The sequence below is a fragment of the Nelumbo nucifera genome, chromosome 1 (genome assembly GCF_055504915.1).
Source record: "Nelumbo nucifera cultivar China Antique chromosome 1, China Antique-T2T, whole genome shotgun sequence".
Taxonomy (NCBI): Eukaryota; Viridiplantae; Streptophyta; class Magnoliopsida; order Proteales; family Nelumbonaceae; genus Nelumbo; species Nelumbo nucifera.
The window spans coordinates 195502998-195525446 of NC_142649.1; the positions used below are offsets into that span (position 1 = coordinate 195502998).

The 22449-nt window shown below is 37.1% G+C and overlaps 1 protein-coding gene across 1 annotated transcript; it reads left to right on the plus strand.

The window, feature by feature from the left end:
• The first annotated feature begins 10730 nt into the window (after positions 1-10730).
• Positions 10731-15790, plus strand: LOC104602247 (small ribosomal subunit protein uS10y). Its single transcript, XM_010265861.3, has 4 exons — positions 10731-10888; positions 11017-11154; positions 11259-11372; positions 15468-15790. Exons 2-4 carry the CDS (start codon positions 11043-11045, stop codon positions 15608-15610), a joined length of 369 nt encoding a protein of 122 aa, XP_010264163.1. The 5' UTR covers positions 10731-10888; positions 11017-11042; the 3' UTR covers positions 15611-15790.
• Positions 15791-22449: the final 6659 nt, after the last annotated feature.

Genomic DNA, 22449 nt, shown 5'->3' on the forward strand with positions numbered 1-22449 from the left:
CCTGTCAAAACTTGCAAGCACATTGAAGTTTTCGACACTTGGGCCTTGTAGTTATCAAAGCCCTATAGGTAAGACTGGGAAGCAAAGGAGGTCAAGTCCGCCTTATACTTCTTGACTGCCTTCACGGCCGCCTCCATCTGTTGCTCTACCAACGCTAAGGAAAACTTCAGCTCCTTCATGAGCTCCCTCCTAGTTGCTACATCAGCATTGACCTTCTCGATGTTCGTGCTCATCGGGGGTCCGCCTTGTCGCAGAGATCGACCAAGCAGGAGAGAATCTGCATAGTAAAAGGAAAAATCGTCAATCGCATTCCACCAAGAAGGCCTCGACCACATAACAGACTCAGAGAAGTATGTGCATACCTCGACGGCCTTGTCTAGAAGAGTATCCCAAACCAAATCCAAAGTGTGTTGCGTCTAGGACTGGTAGTTTCCGGGAAGGACCATGCCAACCACTAGTTGCCAACTGACGCTAGCCATCGATAGGGAGTCCCCCTTCTGCACACTTCACTACGGTTGGAAGATTAAACGAGCATTGAGCAGCTCGTTCTCTCGGGGGTCGAACAATCGAGGCTTCCCTTGGTGTGATCTACTTGAGGTCCCCTCGGTCTGGCGCTACTCACACAGCTAAATCTTGTTTGGCCAAGGGTCTCGGGCCAATTCTATAGGGCTCTTTTGTGCCAACATCTTCTTATAGCAACCTTGGCCTTGGCCTATTGTTTGGCAGTCGCCTCCTTTAGCGGATGCCAAGGCGTGCTTCTGGCAGCTCCCTTCGCGGAGGCTCTTTTGGATGCCATGACCTCCAGCAACTTTGCCTTTCTATTATCATCCATTTCTTCCAACAAGAAAAAGAAACAAGTTAAAAATCGACAACGAAAATCCAAGTAATATTGCAACTAGCAAATAGCGGGAATGTCCATAGCAAGGGAGACAGGACTAAGGCCATTCATCACCAACACCTCCTCCTTCACTAAGGGTCCAACATGAATCGTCCCACCCAGCTGAAGCCGATTAATCATGGCCTTCTCCTCATCGTTGTTGCGGGGTGTGATCCTTTTGACCAGAGTATCTAGGTTCCCCCAACCGGACCAAAAGGACCATACTTGGGGCAACTAATAAGGAAGAATTTCTTCTTCCAATTATGGATAAACAACAGGTTGTCCACCACCTTTCCCCCATCGGCCTCAGAAATACCATAAGCCTTCCCCGTCGGGGTTAGGGATGACAATTTTACCCACAAAATCGGGTCCCCGATTTGACTCGCCCAGGGCTGATTTTCCCCGATAAAATATGGGGACGGGTTAAGTTCGGGAATTTTTCTTTTGCTCCAACTCGAGGATGGGGCAAGGATGGGGTCTGCATATAAATCTCCAAACCCGCCCCGAACCCAATCATAAATTACACCAATACCCTTATATATATATAGATTTTGTGAGTTAGGTTTTGGTTTTGGCATTTTACACTCTTGTTCTCTTCTCTCTTCCAGTTTGTCAGTTCATCTTCACCTCTTCTTCTTCTTTACTTCAGTCTTTGCAGATCATAGTTCGCCCACCGATCGTCAGGGGCGGTTTTATTCTTTTGGCTTCGTTCTCCCTCTCTTAATTTGCCTGCCAACCGTCTGGTGCCATAGCAACAGTGAGACTGGTGGCTCCATTCTCTATTTTTCCCTCTCTAAGTCTTTCATTTCTCTGCTATAACTATGTTTCTTCCTCTACTCGGCTACTCCAGAATCATTCTTTATAGTGGTATGTATTTAAGGCTTTAAACATTACAAAGTTTTGAGATCTATTGATTTGAATCATTTTATCATTTACAAGTTTTGAAATCTATTTATTTGGTGTCATAGATATTGATAAATGATTAAACCTAGTTTAATCCACAATACAAAATCATAATGTTTTGAACGGCTCCCAGTTTTGGTTCTTTTGAATGATTCCCCGAGCAAATCTTTGTCTTCATTTTGAGTTTGATCTCCGATTAGTCAGTAGACTCAGTACTACTCAATAGTCAGTCGTTATCCTCTATTGTATTCTTTTTTCTTTTTTTTATTGAAAGATGTGGTAGGTTGAATTTCAATCCCTTCGCGACAAGACCTATTGTATCTCTAAGCTGAATATATTGGTTCCGGGGTGGGTACATGTTGGGGATTCCCTATATCCCACTGGGCTGGGGATGGGGGTTTAATCTTTACCCCGATATCGAGGATGGGGCAGGAATGGGTTAGGGGATTTTAGCAACGAGGTGGGGATGGAAAAGGGATGCCCCACCCCATTGCCATTCCTAGTCGGGGTGCTTCCTCAATGTAAACAAACTCTGAAATATGTTTAGAGTCACAAACACACTTCAAAGATGGGCCATCACCAACATAGCCACTATCGTCCTAATGACATTGGGAGCGAGTTGGCTGAGGGTGAGGTTGTAGTGGTTCAAGATCTCAGGGATCAAAGGGTATAGGGGAAAATGCAAACCAAAGTGAAGGAAATACTCGTGAACACACACCTCCCATTTGGGGGCAAGCTACGGCCGATCACCAACACAAGGGACTTTAATCCTATATCCCTCCTATAATGTAGTACTTCTCGACCAAAAACCTAACTTTCTCCTTGCCAAGAATACTATCCAAGGGGTGTTCTGTAGTGTGGATGAGAAATTGGTGGGTGTGGACTGGTCCACACTACACCCTGTAGCAAAGACCAATCCATACCACACCACAGTCCACAACTGTTCTGAATTGTTGATAGATTGTGTGGACTGGACAAGTCCACACCCACGGTGGCATTTTGTAGGTGAGTCCACACCACACTCTTTGATTCCACGTATCTCATATACATTTTATGGGAGATCTATATAGTCGATCATAAATGTCTAATATTTGCATTTTATATGGTAAATAAATTGAAAATATATTTTAAATATTTTATATGGCATTAATATGTAGAGAACAATTCCATTTATTAAATAATTAAAAGAATATTATTTTTAAATATTAAAAATAAAAAATTAATATTTTAAATATTATTTTATTAATAAAATATTAAAAATTAATATTTAAATAATGAAAAAAGAGTTGAGAAGGAGAACCGTCGGACTTGTGCTAGAATTAACATTAACAATTATTATTTTATTAATAAAATGTAAAAAATTTAAAATTTAAAAATTATGAAAAGATTAAATAAAATGAGAGTAATTGGACCAATGTAACACAAGTGTGTTACACTGAAACCTTTCCACAAATTATCCATACCATAGTGTGGACCATCCGTGAAAAAGTACTATGGATGATAAATTGGGGCGTGGCCCATCCCTATCCATGCTATTTTGTGGACGACGACTGTCCACACATAGCATAACACCATATCTTACTATGGACAAGACCAAAACGACCTCGTCCACGATATTTACACACTACCAAACACCACCTAGGTCAAAGCAGGGATAACGCCCCAGCATTACCACTTGGCGCTCAACCTCGACCTACTCCTTGACCATGGATCCCTCGATCTCTTCCACATCTACCACATAAGGAAACACTAGAGCATTCCCCGTAGCATCGGCCCTCGGCTGTGTGGAACCAGTACTCTCATTTGTAGAGTCTCTACTGGTTGTGCTCGACCCTACGAGATGTGACCCTCTCCCTCAACACTTGAATGTTGGACGTCCAAGAGGAGCTCTTGGAGTCAGTATTATCGCTCTCATCGTTATTGGAAGTACTACTGGGAGCACTCCAATTGGGAGGTTTGTAACCTTTGGGACCAGAATTTGAGGCCGACATGTCGAGGGCAGAGGTTCTTTACCTAAGAGTTGTTTGCAAAAAGAGGTCTAAGGAACTTGTTATGGAAAGCTAAGGTGTCCTCACTAGCTACAAGATTGAAGGTTTTGAGCAAATAGTGAAGTCTCACTCAACCAACTTCCCTATTTAAAGGAAAATGTTTGACCCATATTCAATTGATCCAATGACCACAAACCAACCAACCTAACAGCTTGAATTGACAGGCTTTATGTAGCATCGACCTCGGGAGAAGAAATGACACCAAGAGACAAAGCCGGTTCGCCTGTCAACTCTGGCTCATAGACACGTCAAACCGGACCCCTGTGCCATCTCGTGCAAGACCTCAATTAGTCAACCACGGTGCCCGTCCTGTGTACGGACCCTGCGGCATCTGTACGGGGTACAGTCAATGCACACGGGTAGCCTGCGCACGTATGGGCCATGGCCACACACTCTCGGCCTAGAGTGATCCTTTATTGACACGAAGGATGAATGGAGGAGCAGGTGCCATAGAGTCGCTAAGAAGGGTTTGGTAGCCAAGGTCTGCGCCTCTATGCGAATCTATTGTACTTTATTCGGCCAAAGCCAAGCCCTCAACACAACCCGCTAACCGACCTCGGTTGCTATGGCCTCGAGAGTGGGGGGCAAGTGGTGTATGGGGTATTTGGCTGACCTACGAATCTTGATACGTGGCATCAATCGGATGCATCCCGACCATCCCGTGGATCCTGACATGTGGCATCGGCCGGATGCATCTTGACCATCCACCATCAACCACTGCCAACCGTCACCACTTGCTCCCAACTACTCCTCTTCTAAGGCAACTCTAGCTATAAAAGGGGCACCCACATTGAGGTAAGGACACAAAGACTTAAGCTCTAAGTTTCCTCTCTTGCTTGGTCTGACTCCTCACAGCTTTTGGCTAACTTGACCGTCGGAGTCTTCGCCCCTGCCTAGGGCCTCTAACGTCTTCTTTCTCTTAGCAGGTTGGACTCATCGGCCTTAGACACTAGAAATTACATTGTTGCCCTTGGCTCCTTATTTGGTAGCAATAACAACTATTCCTTATTTATACAATTGGAACTCCAAGTCATCCCACTGCTTGGATTTTTTTTTGTTGGACACAGGTTGTTCATTTCAAGCAATCAAGGAAGAGATTGATGCTTGAATCTTGGAGCTTCTTCAATTCTACAGCCTGCTTTGACATTACTGATATGTTGTGCCTCGTCTTAAGAATGGGAGGAAGGAATAAAAAATGGTTTACATATTAATACATGTAAACTATATGAGTTTGATCAAAGTCAATATTTCTAAATGCATAATGAATAAAAAATGGTTTTCGCTATTGGTTTCAGTTTTTGATGGTTATATCACTTATATGTAGGCCAGGCTACAACTTTGGCCATGTTAGCCCAAACTTAACCCCCAAAAAAAGGGTTAGGTTGAAGTTTGGGTTCAGATTAGGGCTGAAAAGTATGAAAACCGATTTAACTTTGGGTTGGATTAGGGTTGAGGCCTTGCCCAACCCGACCCAGCCCAAACCTGTAGACTTAATAACTTCATATTATATGTATAAATATCATATAAATATGTATTTATGTATGTGTATACTCACTATTCATGCAAGTATGCTATGTAACCATATATTCATAAACTAGTGGGGACCCATGTGATGCACCAGAAAATCTAAAAGATTGAATAATTTTGTTTACTATTAATTAATTGATAAATTAATAATCAAAATTTGTTGTTAATTAACTAAAAATATTCAAATTTATTATTAATATTTACTTTTTTAATAATTATATTTTTCATTTAATGTTGATTTATAGAAAATTATTATTATTAACTTAATATAAACAAATATTTTTAATAAATTTAATTTTATTAATCATTTATAGTAATTTTAATAATTGTTATTATTTTAATTTTTTTAAATGAATTTTTTATTAACTTTAAATAAATAAAAATAATTACAAAAGCTAACATTTTTATTAATTTCACTAATAATTAACAATTATATAGGAATGGCAACGAGGTGAGTTTAGGGCAAGTCACCCATCCCTGTCCCTACCCCATAGTCAAGACACTCTACCCCATTCCTACCTTGTCCCCAATGTCAAATAGGTTTAGGGCAAGGCACCCACTCCCTGTTAGGGATGAGGAATCTAGAATTTCCTCGCTTCGTCCTCAATGTCGGACGAGTTTAGGGCAAGGAACCCACTCCTCATCAAGGATGGGGAATCCTTGAATTTTCCCTACCTTGTCCCCAATGTCGGGCAGGTTCAACGCAAGGCACCCACTCCCCACCAACCCAATATTCAATTTGATGATGAAAGTGATCAAAAGGATATACTGAGTATCAACCACATGGTAAATTTCTAAAAGTACACTAAATTGTCTTTAATTTTCAAAAATGTAATTTTATGAAAATTTTGGAAAAATTATTACATTTGTGTAATTTTGAAAATTTATTTAAATTAATTTTTAAATTGCTATTAAATAATTTATTTTTAAATGGTTTACTTACAGAATTACACTAATTTGTCTTATATTTTCTAATATAAACTAATAAATAATTTCCTTTTTCTAATATTATACTAATTTATCTTAATAATTTGTGTAACTATTGGTCCAAATTAAGTTTTCCCTTTCCCATACTCATTTATCTTTAATAATTTTCAATAATTTACATTGAAAATTACATAATTTTTCAATGGTACTTTTCCAAAATCTAACAAATGTAATAAATATTGTTCCTAAAATTTCCCAAAATATTCCAATAATTTTCAATAATTATTTAATACATTTCAAATAAACTTTAAATTTTTTTCCAAAAGTACAATATTATATCTTTTAATTTCCAAAATGTTATTTTACAAAAATGTAGTTTTATGAAATTTTTTGAAAAAATTATTACATTTGTGTAATTATGAATATTTATTGAAAATTATTTTAAATTTTTATTAAACATTTGTTTTAATTAAGTACTTTAGTAACAAAAATACACTAATTTATCTTTTCTTTTCCAATATATATTAAGTCATAATTTCATTTCCCAACTTTATAGTATTTTATTCCCCCATCTAAATTCGACTATTAACTATAATAATAGCAATGACTAAAATTTTATACTTTTTGATAATTGTTAAATATAATTCTTAATTTTATAGGAATTAGTTAAAGAGTTTTTGATTTCTATAAAACGTTGTTAATTAACATGAATATAGCAGTATTTACCCAAAATACTTTGAAAAGTCATGATGAGTTCATTAATAACAATATTTATTAATTTTTGGTAATTTACTAACCGTACTAATAAGAATATTTAATTTTTGGTAATTTACTAACCTATTTATTAACTTTTGGTAATAGCACTATTTAATACTCATTGAATATAGGTTGAATTAAATATTAGTTGTATTTAATTATTTATTAATTATTATGAATATTTTAAATGAGAGAGAGTGGATATAGACTGGTGGAGAGATTTTAGGAATTGATCGAGAAGTAGGGTAACATGATACATTCCTAATGACTTAGAGGAGACATCTTAGGGAAGAGATTCTAGGAATATTTTAGGTAGTTGGGTTGGGAATGGTGACATGACTTAATGGGAGTGGTGGGTAGGGGTGTCAACGGTATTCAAAAATCTAATTTCGAATCCGAGATTCGACATAATCGAACCAGATTCAGATAATATTCGAATTTGATCAATTATTTAATTTTTATATATAATATATAAAATATTTAAATGTCTAATATAATTTACATATAATAATTAAATTATATGAATAATTTATATATTTATATACTTTATATAAATAAAATATTTATTTTATATATTTATTAATTACCTAATTAATCGAATTCAAATTCAGATGTTAATTTTCAAGATCCGTCAGATATCGAATCGAATTCATATATCGAAATTTCTAACCGGATTCGAATTCGGATATTGCTTGATCTGATTCGAATTTGATCCATTTACACCCCTAGTAGTGGGAAGGGGAGAGGAGAAAGAGTCAATGAGAATGAAGAGTGGGGGTAATGGAGCAAGGAGAGGCATGCTGATGTGGACCATCTTGCTATATATATAGATAGAGAGAGAGAGAGAGATTTGGTTAAATTATATTTATTTAAATTCCAAGCCTCAATTAATTCTAAAAAGTTTTAATACTAAAAAACAACGTTTTAAAAAACAAATCGTTCTGGCCATTGGTTTCTAGGTCAACAGTCCGACCACCTTGTTCGAATGGACGACCCATTCTGATAGCAAAATTAAAAATAATTAAAAATAAATAAAAAATTAAAAAGCGGTCAAAACCGTTGAACGGGTCGACGGGTTGACCACCCGAGTCAACGGTTTGTTGACATTTTCAATGGTTTTTTACCAGATTTCGGGTTTTGGGTAAAACGGAACCGATTGCCTAGACGGTTCCTAGGTCGAACAGTTTGACCATCTGGGTCAACGACGGTTCTAAAACATTGCTAAAAAATGTTAATTTCTAAACGCCCAATGATATGATACATATTCAAATCCAACTTGATAAACTCCCATCCATTTGCAACTGCATAATCCCTATAAAAATATAAGATTCCTAAAAATCGGGTAAACTATAGATTACCACAATACTTTGGAGGTAATGATACATAGGCCCTAAATTTTTATATGTGACAAAGATTATAAAGTTTTGCCCCCATTTGTTAGCCTTTGGGTAGTTAACTTTGAAAAAGACTTTCATGTGATTTTTTGTGCTTGTTAAACTGTTTAAAATCTCTAAATATCCTTAATTTGTGAGACCATTGATCCTTTTCTCTTACATATTTTAGGGTTTAGAAGCAAAGTAAGCAAAATAGAGATATATCATTTTTTCTTCTCGTTATTATTATTATTATTATTATTATTATTATTATTGAAATTATTTACTTGCCCTTTACCAATCTTGAAATGCTTTTAGGACATTCTTTCATCAATCTAATTAGGATGTATTTGATTTGAAAGAAAAAAGTAGGAAAAGGAAGAGAAAGGTAAGGAAACCTATACAAGGTTTGTTAAGGTTTTTTCTGCTTTTATCATTCCTTTCCATACTTCTATTATTTCAAACCAAAACACAATGCTAGGGGCGTCAACGGTATTTGAAAATCCAATTTTGAAATCGAGGTTTGACATAATCGAATCGAATATAGATAATTCGAATATTTAATCGATCGAATTTGGATATCCTATTTGGTGGAGAGTAAATCATTGACTTCCCTACTAGAGGACAGCTCAGACAAACAATAGATGAGGTTGGCGGACCGATCGACAAGACACGAGAGATTAGAGTACTCAGGGGTTTGGACCTGGGTTGAGCACTCCAATGCTTAAGTTAGTTGAGGTAGAAAGCAAGAAAGATGGGGAATTCAGAAGGCAAGAGAGCTGGTTTTTTCACTTAATTGTGTGTGCCTTGTGAAGGCATGAAGGTACCTTTTTATAGGCCTTGGGGTCCAAGAGCCTTATCGACTTGTTACATTCGGGGCACGTTGCACCGACATTGGCGATGATCCTCATTCAATTTCTCCAAAGCATGTGGGGATCGGGGTCATCCCTATTAGGTGGACGGTGTGTTGTCATATGTTTCAAAACTGATAGGCATGCTAACCAAATAAGGACAACCCACCATGTAGGTTAGTACCTTGGAGGTCGATTGGCTACTAAGTAGGGGTGTTAACGGTATTCAAAAATTTGATTTCAAATTCGAGATTCGACATAATCGAATCGAATTCGGATAACTTGAATATCTAATAGGTCAAATTCGGATATGACCTGATTTGATTCGATAAATATCTGAATTCAACCGATTATTTAATTCTTATATATAATATATAAAATTTCTAAATGTTTTATATAATTTATATATAATTAAATTATATAAATAATTTATATATTTATATAAATAAAATATTTATTTTATACATTTATTAATTACCTAAAATAATTAATTAGTCAAATTCGAATTGAATCGAATTTAAATTCGAATATTAATTTTTGATATCTATCGGATATCGAATCAAATTCAGATATTGCCTGATCCGATTTGAATTTGTTTCGTTTACACCCCTACTACTCAAGTTGTTAGCTGCCCAGGTCGAAGAGGTAAAGATGACACCTGAAGTCATCGACTTATTCTTTTGAAGTGATGTTCTCTTCTCTTTCGTGGAGCGACCTGCTAGTCTTCCATCGGTCAAGATGTAGGTTGGGTTGGTTGGCTTGGACCAATTTGGTTGAGTGTGGCTTGCCTCCATGTGGTGCCGAGGTGTCATTTAATGGTTTGGGCTTGCCACGTGGCTCTTCATAATTGGTCGCCAGATCACCTCTCATCACTATTCGTGCTAATTAGCTAATCAGATTTAAATTCGGATATATGACTTGATTCGATTCGATAAATATCCAAATTTAATCGATTATTTAATTCTTATATAATATATAAAATATTATTATTTTTTATATAATAATTAAATTATATAAATAATTTATATATTTATATAGTTTATATAAATAAAATATTTATTTATATATTTTTAATTACCTAAAATAATTAATTGGTCAAATTTGATAAAATCAAATATTCAAATATTAAATTAAATTTAAATTCAAATTCAAATATTAATTTTCAATATCAATCGAATATTGCTTGATTCGATGCGTTTAGACCCCTACACAATGCTAATGAAGAATTGAAGAGGGAGCAAGGTGTTAAAATCTTAAAAACGAAGGAAGGGACTTTTGCAAGTGAAAGTTCGGGCGGCTACCCTAAAGTGCAGATTTAACCCGTGCAGGGTGATAATCTGTAAATAACCATAAAAAAACTAGGGTATTAGTGGGCCATCGGCTTAATTTAACCGATGGGCTCCAACTTCCAAGTCGAATTTAGCCATCCAATTTAGGGTCAACTATACAGGCCTAATCTGTTATGGCCCAGCCCATTTAGAACGCTAAGCAAAACCCTAGTCGACTAGTTCCATCATTCCATGTATATAATCTTTTCCCTCAGCAGTTGAACTCCATTCGTCCGCCTGCTTTTACAAAGAGAAAATAGCAGAGGCACCGCCGGTCGCTCGCTCCCCCCTCGTTTCGGTTAGTTCAGATATTCCTTCCCCCTCCCCGGGTCCCTAGAACAGATAAAGATCAACCTTTCATTTTTTTTGTTGTCAATTCAACATTAGTTTTTGGAACGAGTGGATGACTTATTACTGTATGCGCAGAGAAGCAGCAAGGAACGAATTAAATCATGGCATACGCGGCGATGAAGCCTACAAAGCCAGGTTTGGAGGAACCCCAGGAGCAGGTTCACCGCATCAGGATAACACTCTCCTCTAAGAATGTGAAGAATCTCGAGAAAGGTCTTCTCACTTCCGTCTATGCAGAACCCACTTAGAATTAACTGTTTTTATTTATTATAACGATTGGGTTTTGATCTATCACGGGATATGATTGAGATTTACAGTATGCGCGGATCTGGTCCGTGGTGCCAAGGACAAGCGGCTAAGGGTAAAAGGACCGGTGAGAATGCCCACCAAAGTTCTTCACATCACTACTAGGAAGTCTCCCTGTGGTGAAGGTAGCTCATCGCTCCTAACTAATGCTTTTCAAACTCCTCAACTTTTGTTTTTTTTGTCATCTTGTTACATTTGGTGTTATTCATAAGTTTCTACGTTCTGGTATTGAAATGTATATTGCTATTGACTTCAGATTGAACTTCAAATTACCTCTAGCTTTATATGAACTGTAGGTTATGCTTTCATTTATTGTTAAAATAGATAGGATCTTAATTTCCTTATATGAGAAAAATGTGTGTTTTGGGTTAGGGATTCTGACATGTTCATATTCCCTTAGGCTGCGTTTGGTTGCATTGGCATAAATGCGTGATAGTGCAAATAGGCTGAATGTAAATTATGGGTTACTTTTGCTTCATATTTGACTTTGTCTTGTATGTCTGTAAAAATTAAAATAGAAAGTAAAATGGCGTGGTCACACCTTGTATGCAAGAGAATGGAGGTAGGGGGACCGGAGGAGGGTTATTGTTTGGGAGTGGGGTAGGAAGCAAGATGATGAAGTCTCCACTTGTTATGGAGAGGGACTTAAGGCTCCGTTGGGAAAGAGTGCAAAACCCGGTTTGGTGCATAAATGCACTCTGGGCCACTTTTCCTTCTGTTTGGTAAAGGTGTGAAAGAACCCCGAAAGTCAAGGGAAATATGCAATGTTGTCAGTACTTCCCTTGATTTTGAGGCGTAATTGTACATTGAAATTTTAGAAACAAACCTGGGTTCTCATTTTCCATTGACGGAAATAGAACACTGACTTGCTCTCTCCATTGCCCCTTGTCTCCGAGGAACTCCATGATTAAGCATCATTAACGGTTACCTTAATGCATCTCTTTCATCAAAGCGGCTGTTGCTTCTGTTGAGAAGAAAACCATAAACCCTCTCACAAACGCCTCTCTCGCTGTTGTCTGACAACACAAATTCGTCATAACACCTGTGATTATCACCTCCTTAATCCCCCTATCCACCAAATACTCCTCCAACCCCGTCCCTTGAAACACAGTGTAAGTGTTCTTTTTGACCACCTTGTTGCTGCCCTTCCATCCCAACTCAGGCTTTGGCTCTGCCTCCACCATCCCATCGATGATCAGATTGTTGTTCCACCACTCCCCCGACATGTGGCAGTGGTGGGTGAGGATTACTGGCACTGAAACACTTCGATAGAGATCAACAATCATGTTGATGGTGGGTAGAAGCTTCCCATTTGATCTGGGTTTCTCTTCCTGTTCTTGAATTTCTTGTTAAGAAGAGTACAAATCCCCTATCTGCCGAGACAAACAATAGTTCTCCAACCTTTGAAGGCTCTGATCACAGTTCACAGACCGAGGTTAGCTCACTTGTTCAGGTTTCTACGTTCTAAGTTTTCTATACAAGTGGGAAAAACCCAAATTACACATTTATCCCTGTCTTTCTAACAAATTACTAGAACTTGTTTGTGACCAACACGTATACGAAGATGGAACCATTAGATTGGAATCATAATAGATCATCCCTTACAATGTCAAAATGTTCTAGAACAGGCTGGAGGGCTGTGTGATTCTCTTCTATCCAATTAAATTGAAAAGTAGAGAGCAAGCAGATTGTAATGTAAAAAATTTCCCAAACACCTGCAAATGTGTGGCGCTGGTTTCCGCTCTTCCCTGCGAAACTGGCCTAAACTTTGCATTTATCTGAACTAATAGAAATTGCATTTGCACTTTTCCCAAATGAAGGGTAAGGTAAGAGGAAGGTTGTTACGATCCATTTGTCCCAAGTTGGTAGTTTGGGATACTAATGTGAGGTATCCCACATCGGTAGTATGGGATGCTGTTGTGGGGTATAATGTGCTTGGGTTCCCTCTAACAGCTAGCTTTTAGGGGTGAGTTCTCCTAAGGCACCTAACATGGATGCTGTTGTGGGGTATATATGTGCTTGGGTTCCCTCCCTATAACATCTAGCTTTTAGGGGTGAGTTCTCCTACATATATATATATATCAGAGCCTACACTATGCCTCCCAGTTGCAATCGTGTGGTGCAAGTGGTGATGTCAGTATTGCGGTGTTTGACCGGGACTAGGTGGGCTAGTGCAAAGCCAGCCTGTGTGGGCACTGGGATTGCAGAGCGTGGTGGAATGTTACGATCCATTTGCCCCATGTTGGTAGTATGGGATGCTAATGTGAGGTATCCCACATTGGTAGTATGGGATGCTGTTGTGGGGTATATATGTGGTTGGGTTCCCTCCCTCTAACAGCTAGCTTTTAGGGGTGAGTTCTCATAAGGCACATAACAAAGGTGGTGCAAATTGTGCATTAGTTTTTAAGGCTTGATTTGGAAGGAGTACAAATACAAATATGTAGAGTGCAAAACCTTGTATTTTATATTATTTTGTATATATTTGTAGTGTACATATTTGTATTTGTTCTCTTTCCAAACTAAGCCTAAGATGCAAAATTTACACTGCTAATAAGTGCAAATGAAACAAAAGGCATAAATTTGAATCAGGTAGAAGTGCAAATCATAGTTACATACAAGCAGATGCAAAACTGAACCAGGTGCAAGATTTGTACCTGGATCAGATTTGCACTGCAAACAAATGCAGCCTTAACTGTTCTATTGCAAATACACATTATACATGTCTTTCCAAGATTTTACCACTACATCAAGCCATAGCCCCTTTCTTCTGAATATCATTAAGGTTCTTTAGTAAAGGTTAATATGGCATCAAATAAACCTTCTATATTCTGCTATGTTTCAAGCGTATGAAGTTTTTTTCTTCTATCAGCTATTTCCTCACTTTCAGGATGTTGCTGAATTTTATAACTAAGGAGCTTTTGTTGTACCTGTTTCTTTCTATGCTGCACATTCCTTTGTTACTTTTTATTGAATTGTTTCCATTTTCATTTGTTTTACAATATTTTATGTATTCTTGCCTCCACAAGAAGACATATATTCCTCCATTTGATCTCCGTACAGATTGTCTTCCTTGTGCTTTCATTATATATAAATAAATGGGGGGGGGAGGTTCAAGACATTTATTATTTATATTTCTTTAATATTTTATTATTGCCGATTAAAATGAGTTACAACTATACAAGTAATGGAGGGAAAAATTTTTAAACAGGGTTATGTTTATGCTCTCCTAAGGAATGTTTTCCTATGCAATTTCAAGATATTGAGTTTCTTTTATAAGGCTCACTTGATGAGTGAGTTCTTTTATAAGGCAGTTGCTATCAAGCAAAGAGCTGTTATAACATCAACATGATAGTGAAAAGTGAAATGAAATTGCATTTCGAACCCAGTTCTTTGAAATTCAAATGCCATCTCCATGAATTCTAAAATCATCCAAAACAAAGAGCTGGTTAAAATCTACTGGTTTCCCAAGGTGGTTTTTGCTAGCATGGTTGGTTGTCATGGCACAATTTGGAGGAATATGGACTTCACAATGATTTGGTTTTCAATTTTTTTTCAAAAATATCTTAAATGATTGGATTTAAAAAACCTCACAACTAAACATGAATGGTGAACATATTTTGTTGATAATAAATGATTTCAATTTTCAAATTTGGAAAAGAAATGAATAAAACAAAACCAACCATGTTGGTGAAAACCTCGTACATCTGCTTTGCCACGAAGGTGATCCAAAATGGTAGAATTCCAAAACTTGATGAAATGGTAATTATAAAAAAAACTTAATGAAATTGTCTCCTTGAATTTTGTGCATAATTCTTTTTCACAATTCACAACCTAAGTTCAATAATTAGGGGATTAGAGATTGATGTTCATGGTCTTTGACAGAAATATTCTCTCTACTATTTTGAAAACGAGGTGAAAGAGGTAATCAAATTGATTATAAGACAAACTAGTAATCAAGTTACGTTTTTATGAGGAGACAGGAAAAGGGTTAAAAAAATGTAAAATTGAGCATTGTCTTTTGCAGGTTGCATTAATAGTAGTCTGCAACCAGATTTCAATTTATTTAAATATCCTATTATCTAAAACATTATGTATTCAGCCATTCATATTTGAATCTGTTTGCTGGTTTACTGTTGAAGTATCTCATGCTGTAACTATTCAATTAAACAATCTGAATATAATAGATGTTGGTAATGACAGGAAAGTTTTCTCTTCTATAGGTACAAACACTTGGGATAGATTTGAGCTCCGTGTACACAAGCGGGTGATTGACCTTGTTAGTTCCTCTGAAGTGGTGAAGCAAATCACTTCCATTACAATTGAACCGGGTGTTGAGGTCGAGGTTACAATTGCTGACCCATGATTGCGTTATTGTCTTTTTTTTTAGCTCTTCCTTTTGTTTCCCAGGTTCTGCCCCATAGTTGTAGAGATTTTTTGCTTGTTTCCGACAGGAAGCTGTAAATAGCTTCCAGTCTTTTAACATATTCAGAGGAATTGATCTTATTTAATCCTTTTTATATATATATATATATATATATATATATATGACGGGTTGTGATTGCAATGATATAACTGATATAGTGAAAAATTAAGATGCTCTAACCAGCTTGATTTTTACCACGTGGAGAGGGATTTGGCCCTATCATGCGCAAGACTGGTTGGTTGTAATGATGAGTAGTTGCAGTATAAGATTGTTTATCTATTGCTGTGCTGCATGCCCTAGCAACATTATTGGTAGGTAGAGCCGTAGAGTGCAATTAGCAAAATCCAGCAATTTCAAGGTACGCTGGAAGCAAGGTTATGGAAAAAAAACATGGTATAAAAAATTCAGCAAAACAAATACAACAGGAAAAAGGGAATTTGTTGTGTAATAGGTTGACGGGTTCAAATTTATTACAAGTTATTGATAGTTAGGTCAGATGCCATTTGGTTTATGTTGCAAGAATCAGAGGCTCTAATTCTAGTCAAATCCCACCCTATTGGTTTGATATTGATCTTTATACAATAATTTCAAAAGCAGGATCTATCAGATGCTGGTCCGGAATGTCTAATCAACACCTTTAGTTGGGGGGGGGCATGTATAAGATCAAGCCATTTGGGGTCATTTACTTAACTTTACCTAATGTATTTACTTAATGGGTCATATCTACATCCACAAAAGTACAAAGACGTCCCCTGTGCTTTGTCGTATCTTACCTTAAACACTCCCTGTAATTTAAGGTTACACCCGTTTTACACTTTTACTTATTGTTCTCTGTCAAAAGGCGTTCTGCGTTTGTATTTTCACTTGGAAAAGGTCACGTGACTGTCAAAACACAAAAAGTGCATGGGACCACGATTTTTTTATCCCAAAAATGTCCCTAGCAACTAGCAATTCCCATACGATACGATACGATGGTTGTATATGGTTGAGGAAACCGCATTGGCGAAGAGGTGGCGCCATTGACATTGAAGCGTTTTTTCACGAGGTCACACCTTTGAAGCTTGGGGAAGCCACACACACGATTGGGGTCAATGTGTCTTTTCATTTTCCTTGTTTTTTCTTCTCTGCCCAAATAAATCTCCATTTGGTCTCCATTACCTGGCTTCTTTTCATTTTTACTCTTTATTCTTCCTCTCTTGCAAATAATGTTGGAAGTAAGGTTCAAAGTATTGACATGTATCGGTTCATATCGGCCGATATGTATTGTTTTGGAACTCCTTCAATATGCCCCTATAGTGGATGTATCGGGGTTTCACTGATTCAGGGGGTGGAGGAACTCTAAACTGCCCCCCTTGAATTGGTATACGCCCCCACCGGTGTATCGGACATATCAATATTTTGAACCTTGATTGAAAGTAACAACAATAACATAGGTGTGGTTTTCAAGCCATTTAATTAGCTTTGGATTTTCTCACAAAGAAGCAATACAAAGAATATAGGCGGTAGAAAGTCTAACCCATGATTCAAAGCATATTTGTGAGTGGCACTCCTCAATGATGAAAGTTGTAGCGGTAGAAAGTCTCTGAAAATGTGGGAGGATTGGACGTTTAGTCTCTACATCACAGATAAAGAGTGGCACTCCTCAATGATGAACTTTATGCTTCACGGTTTTGATCTCTGAGGCAGTGTCAGTCACTGACTTTGATTCCCATCTTGACCTGAAAGTTGTAGCCATATCATGAGCTTCAACAGCAGCCCAAGCCTTGCAACACTGACCTACACCCAGATCTCCCCCCTTCTTCTTTCTCACAATACATCAACTGCTGCCAAACCATCACTTTTCCCTGATGGATCCAAACATTACCTTAACAAAGAAATCATGAGGAACAGACTATCGCACCCACATGCACTGGGTTCTCTTTTCCTTTTTGTTGGGTCTTATGACCTCAATAAATTCGTTTAAATATATCATCCCTAGCCTTGTTGTACAAGATAGCAGGGAGAAAGAATGGTATTCTTAAACACTGTTACTGTATTCATTTACTTGCCTCTTTTGCCAATGGATGATCGATTTGGATCGGATGGGGTCTTACAGACCTTGATGCTTGCTTTTTTTTTTTTTCAGAAAACATACTACTAGAACAAAAGATAGAAACCACCACAAAGAAAGACCAGATACCACCACCACAGGCCGAATAGACTCAAGCCAGGACTACTAACTAAAACACAATGGACACCAATAAACAGAATTCCAATTCTCCAAGCACCTCAGAAACAGAAAAAGGTACAGCAACTAACTTCCTAGACTCAACAATAACACTATGACCACCCAAATCAACAACACCACCTTTCAAATTTGGAAGGGAAAAGCATTATCATAACAGAGAAAGGACCTGAAAAATCCTTCTTTGCTAACTCATGGTCAGTAGCATTCCTTGACCTATCAAAAAGACAACTTCTCAAATGCTCACTAATTCTTCCCAACTTCCTACCGTTCCATTTCGGTAGTTCCCACCTCCATACATGTTTCAAAATTCTTCTAAAATTATCCCTCCATCCCTTCGATTAAAAGATGACCCATCTTTTTCCTTTCCTCTGTTTCTCTTTATCCTTTTTAAATTGATTTATTTATTACTCCTTCCTATCATTCCTTCAATTATTTCATCATATAACGTTTCCCTATCCATTGACTCCACCTACAGTGACAAAAAAATGATAAAACAGATAATTTTCAAACGGGATGTAGAACGAACACAATTGACACAGGCCAACAACATTCACCTTTCACAAGTTCCAAAACCCAGATCATCACCCAATGTTCTTCAAAAACAAGAGCAATTGTCGTCAGTTATCGTGCCTTTTCCTCTACTTCCAAGTTCGAACAACGTTTCCTTACTGAGTGCCGCCAACTGGTTGCAAACTATAGGGATGTTTTAATAAAACACAAACTACAGGATAGGTTTTAGTAAATACATGGGCTGTTTTAGTAAATGATCCAACCATTTGCCTTTGCAAATTTGCAATACCGTTGGAAATGAGAAATCTATGTTTTCTAACCCGGTTTTAAGGTCTACGGTTTTACTCTATTAGGGGTATATTGATCCTATAATGATATTGTGACATGTGGCATTGTAGAACAATAGAGTGACATCTCAGCACTATATAAGCAGACCCCAGGAGCACTTTGGACATTTAACAACTGTTTTGACGACCTCAGCACCACTTTGGTAGGCCGAACTGCGAACAGCCAGACTGGACCTCAGGTTGGTGTACGAGGCGACCTGCTTCCACCGATTTGACCTGACTCCCGATAGCTACTTGCCTTACATGTCGAGCGACCTTCCCCACAAGCAGGCTATCGCCTCTGAATTCCTTGAGATCATGATGCCATGCTAGAAGAGCCGGTTATCGCCCTACCTGCTTTGGGTGGGATTGGATAAACGTTGCTCGCTTATGCGGAATCCACTTACAAGCATGAAACCACCTTCGAACCAGACAGGCCGGAGATCTCAAATGCGTTTCATGAGGCTCATGACAACTCACCTATATAAGGGCCTCTCCTTCAACCTCACAAGGTAAGTGCGATTTAGCTCTCACAAATCTCTAGCTCTTTCGCTTTCTTGCAAACAACTACCATCTCGCTAACTTAAGCATCGGAGTGCCCACCCTGGGTCAAGCTACCCAGACACTCTAATAATCACTTTCTTGTAGCTCGACTAGGTGAGAAAAAAACCAAAAAATCGGTTAATTGAACCGATTGGTTTTCTATTCTAGACAAAATCCAGTGCAACCCACAACAATTTTGAGGGTCCTGTTGGTTTTCTATTCTAAAGAAAAGAGAGGGAGAAAAAGAAAACTTTCATTAAAGTCCAGTGCCTTTGCCGTCTCATCGCGAGACATCGGATCTACCCTAGTGGGCTTGTAGGTCCAATTAGCTCGACTGACTATGATCTAAATTCAGAATTCCAATGGGACCCACATGGGTTGACAATATGTGTTGAAGAAAAAAAGAAAAAAAATAACAGTAAAATAAAATGCAAACAAAAAAATAAATAATTAAATGAAAAAACAAAAAAAAGTTTTTATATATACAATAATAAGTTATAAAACAAATAAATAAATAAATATAAGTAAAAAAAGTAAAAAAAATCAATCAAAATTGAGAGAAAAAGAAAAGGGTAAGGGTACAAAGAGAGGAAATAATGAATAAGAGAATAAGAGAACATCAATAATTTTCAAACAAGTTCTAATAAATATCAAGAGAAAACCTCATATATTGCTTCAAGAAATAAAAAAAAAACAAAAAGAAAGTAAAAAAATGTAAAATATAACTAATAAAAAATATAACAATAAAAATAAAAAAACAGAAAATAACAAAGAAAAATAATGTAAATGGGGCATGGCAAGTAAAATAACAAAATATTCTTTTGTATGCTTTGATGAAAACATGTGTGCTAGTTGCTAATGATTGACTATATTCTTTCTTAGAGTGAAAATTGAAAAAGAATAGTTGAAGTTTTTGTTCCAAACTCGTAGTAACCCAAATAAGATACTTAATACAAGTGTTTAGATTTGAATCAAGGTTTTTCCTCAGTTTTAGTGTGTTTTGAAAATGTTTTCTCAATTTCTTGTTTTCATGATAGAGGTCCACTTCGTTTGCATCTTACTACATTTTTCATTTCCTTAAGCCTAGTTAGCTATAGAGGCAGTGAGGCACCAACAACTTTTCCAGCCACAGAGTAATCTTGGGCCATTGTCATAAACTGCTTTTTCTTACCATCCCTATTTTGCTCATTCCCGTTCTAATGCAAATGAAGCCTTCTAAACCAACATCCATCATGTTCAACTCCTTAACACCCGCCTTTCCATTAATACCCTTGGACTCATTGGTTAGACAACCATCTCATAGCAACCTACTCTCTTCATAGGTGGTTGACCCACTTCCAACTTCATGCATATTTCTTTATATGCCTAGGTGTTCACCCCATCTGGTTCTGAACTAGGGACATGCCGGTTTTACTGTTGTTTTCTTGTTGTTTTGTTGTCATTGCAATTTTTTTTCGCATCCATTTAGCATTTTGCATATCCTGCCTTAGTGGCCTTAGGTAAAATCTCCCACTACGTAGCCCTTAGTAGTTTTCTCATTCCCTTTAGTTGTCCAATTTTTAATAAAAACCAAAAAAGAAAAATAAATAAATAAGAAAGAAGAAAATTGCCAATCACATTTCTGAATCAAAGAGTTTCTTTAGGACCATTACATTACATCTAGTTCAAAAAGAGTTTAGACATTGATTCAAAGAATATCATGTCATCAGGATCAAATAACCCTAGAGAATTGCAAATCTGCATCGTCCAAGTCCTTTTCAAATCCGCTTCCTTAAAAGTTCAGATCAAGTATATTTGTGATTATCATTAAATGCGTGGACATCCTATTGTTCGGTGTGTCCCTCTCCGGATTGCAATACAGTCTTATTGATAGTAGAATTTTTCAGCCTTAGCGGCATACCACAAGTTTTGATCATTTGATTTTTGTGTTCCTTTGTTCTCTTGTTTTTCATTGATGTTATAAATAGCCCGAACTACGCTCGATCCGATTCCTCACGAGGGGTACATAGGCAACCCGGGTAGTGGCGCTTAGATTCGACCAGGATAATAAAATAAAAATAAGGTCTCTTAATCAAGTGAAATAATCATCTTTCATTGATCTTACCTTTCAATTCTATACTTCGTCACACCTACTGAACAACCTTAGGTTGCCTCCCTAATAGGTTCCGTCCCACCTTGGCTACACATTCATTGCATTGTTCTCTCACATTTCATTCATGCCATCAATGGCACACACATGCATGTATATTTTTCAGTTTTTCCATTATTCTATCGCATGCATACTTTATCCATTATTCGAAGTCCGAGGCTCCAAAGAGGGGAGAGGAAATGTCAAAGAAATAAGAACAAGATAAAGCTAATCCAAAGGTTTTGGACATGTTGTCATTGCTCTATAATAATGAAAATGAATAAGTTTTCTTTTTTAATCTAATAAAGGTCTTGATTCGTCTTTGCATCATCTCATTTTGCAATTTGCATAATAAGTTCAATTTCTTTGGTTAGATGCTTTGAATGTTGCTTAGATGTTATTTTTTTGTCATTTTGATATTAAAGTAATAAGTTTTAACAAGAAAGGGGATTGTCCAAACTTGGAAGGAGACAAAGTGCCACTTCCTTCGAGAGGATTTGCATGAGATCATTTTTCTTTAATCATGAAATTAAAATAAGCCTCAACGACATAGCATTGTAAAATAATGATTGTTAATCAAGGGTCCATCGATGGGAATGTCTAAGGAAGGGGGGAGGGGTAATCCTATTAGTTAAAAGTAGCAATATCCATTCTTAACCATATTCACAAATAAATTCATCATTGATAACTCAAACTGGGGCAGCCATAAGGTTAAAGTCATTGCGATGGGGTATGCACTCCTTTTGATCTGTTTCCTAAGCTAGCATAGAATGCAAGTGTCGTAGTTACTTAGTGCTTTGCTAATGAATCTTGGAAAGGACTAGAGGCCATTATCAACCGTTTATTCCCCAGATGTCCAAATCATTGATAACATTGCTAGTTAGCCTGTTAAGTTGATTTATTGGACCTTCCTATTTGTTAAACCAAGAAAATTTCCCAAGATGCTTCTTTCCTAAGGGTTAAAAAAATTTAGTAAAAAGAGAATATAAAAAAGAGAAAAAAAGGAAGAAAGAAGAAAAAAGAAGGGAAAAAGAATCACTTTCAT

What these genes read in the sequence shown, in the direction of transcription:
- LOC104602247 (XM_010265861.3), top strand. Translation starts at nt 11,043, where the DNA reads ATGGCATACGCGGCGATGAAGCCTACAAAGCCAGGTTTGGAGGAACCC. An exon ending in TGTGAAGAATCTCGAGAAAG is followed by an intron (nt 11,155 to 11,258) that starts GTCTTCTCACTT and finishes TGAGATTTACAG; the next exon opens with TATGCGCGGATCTGGTCCGT. An exon ending in GAAGTCTCCCTGTGGTGAAG is followed by an intron (nt 11,373 to 15,467) that starts GTAGCTCATCGC and finishes TCTCTTCTATAG; the next exon opens with GTACAAACACTTGGGATAGA.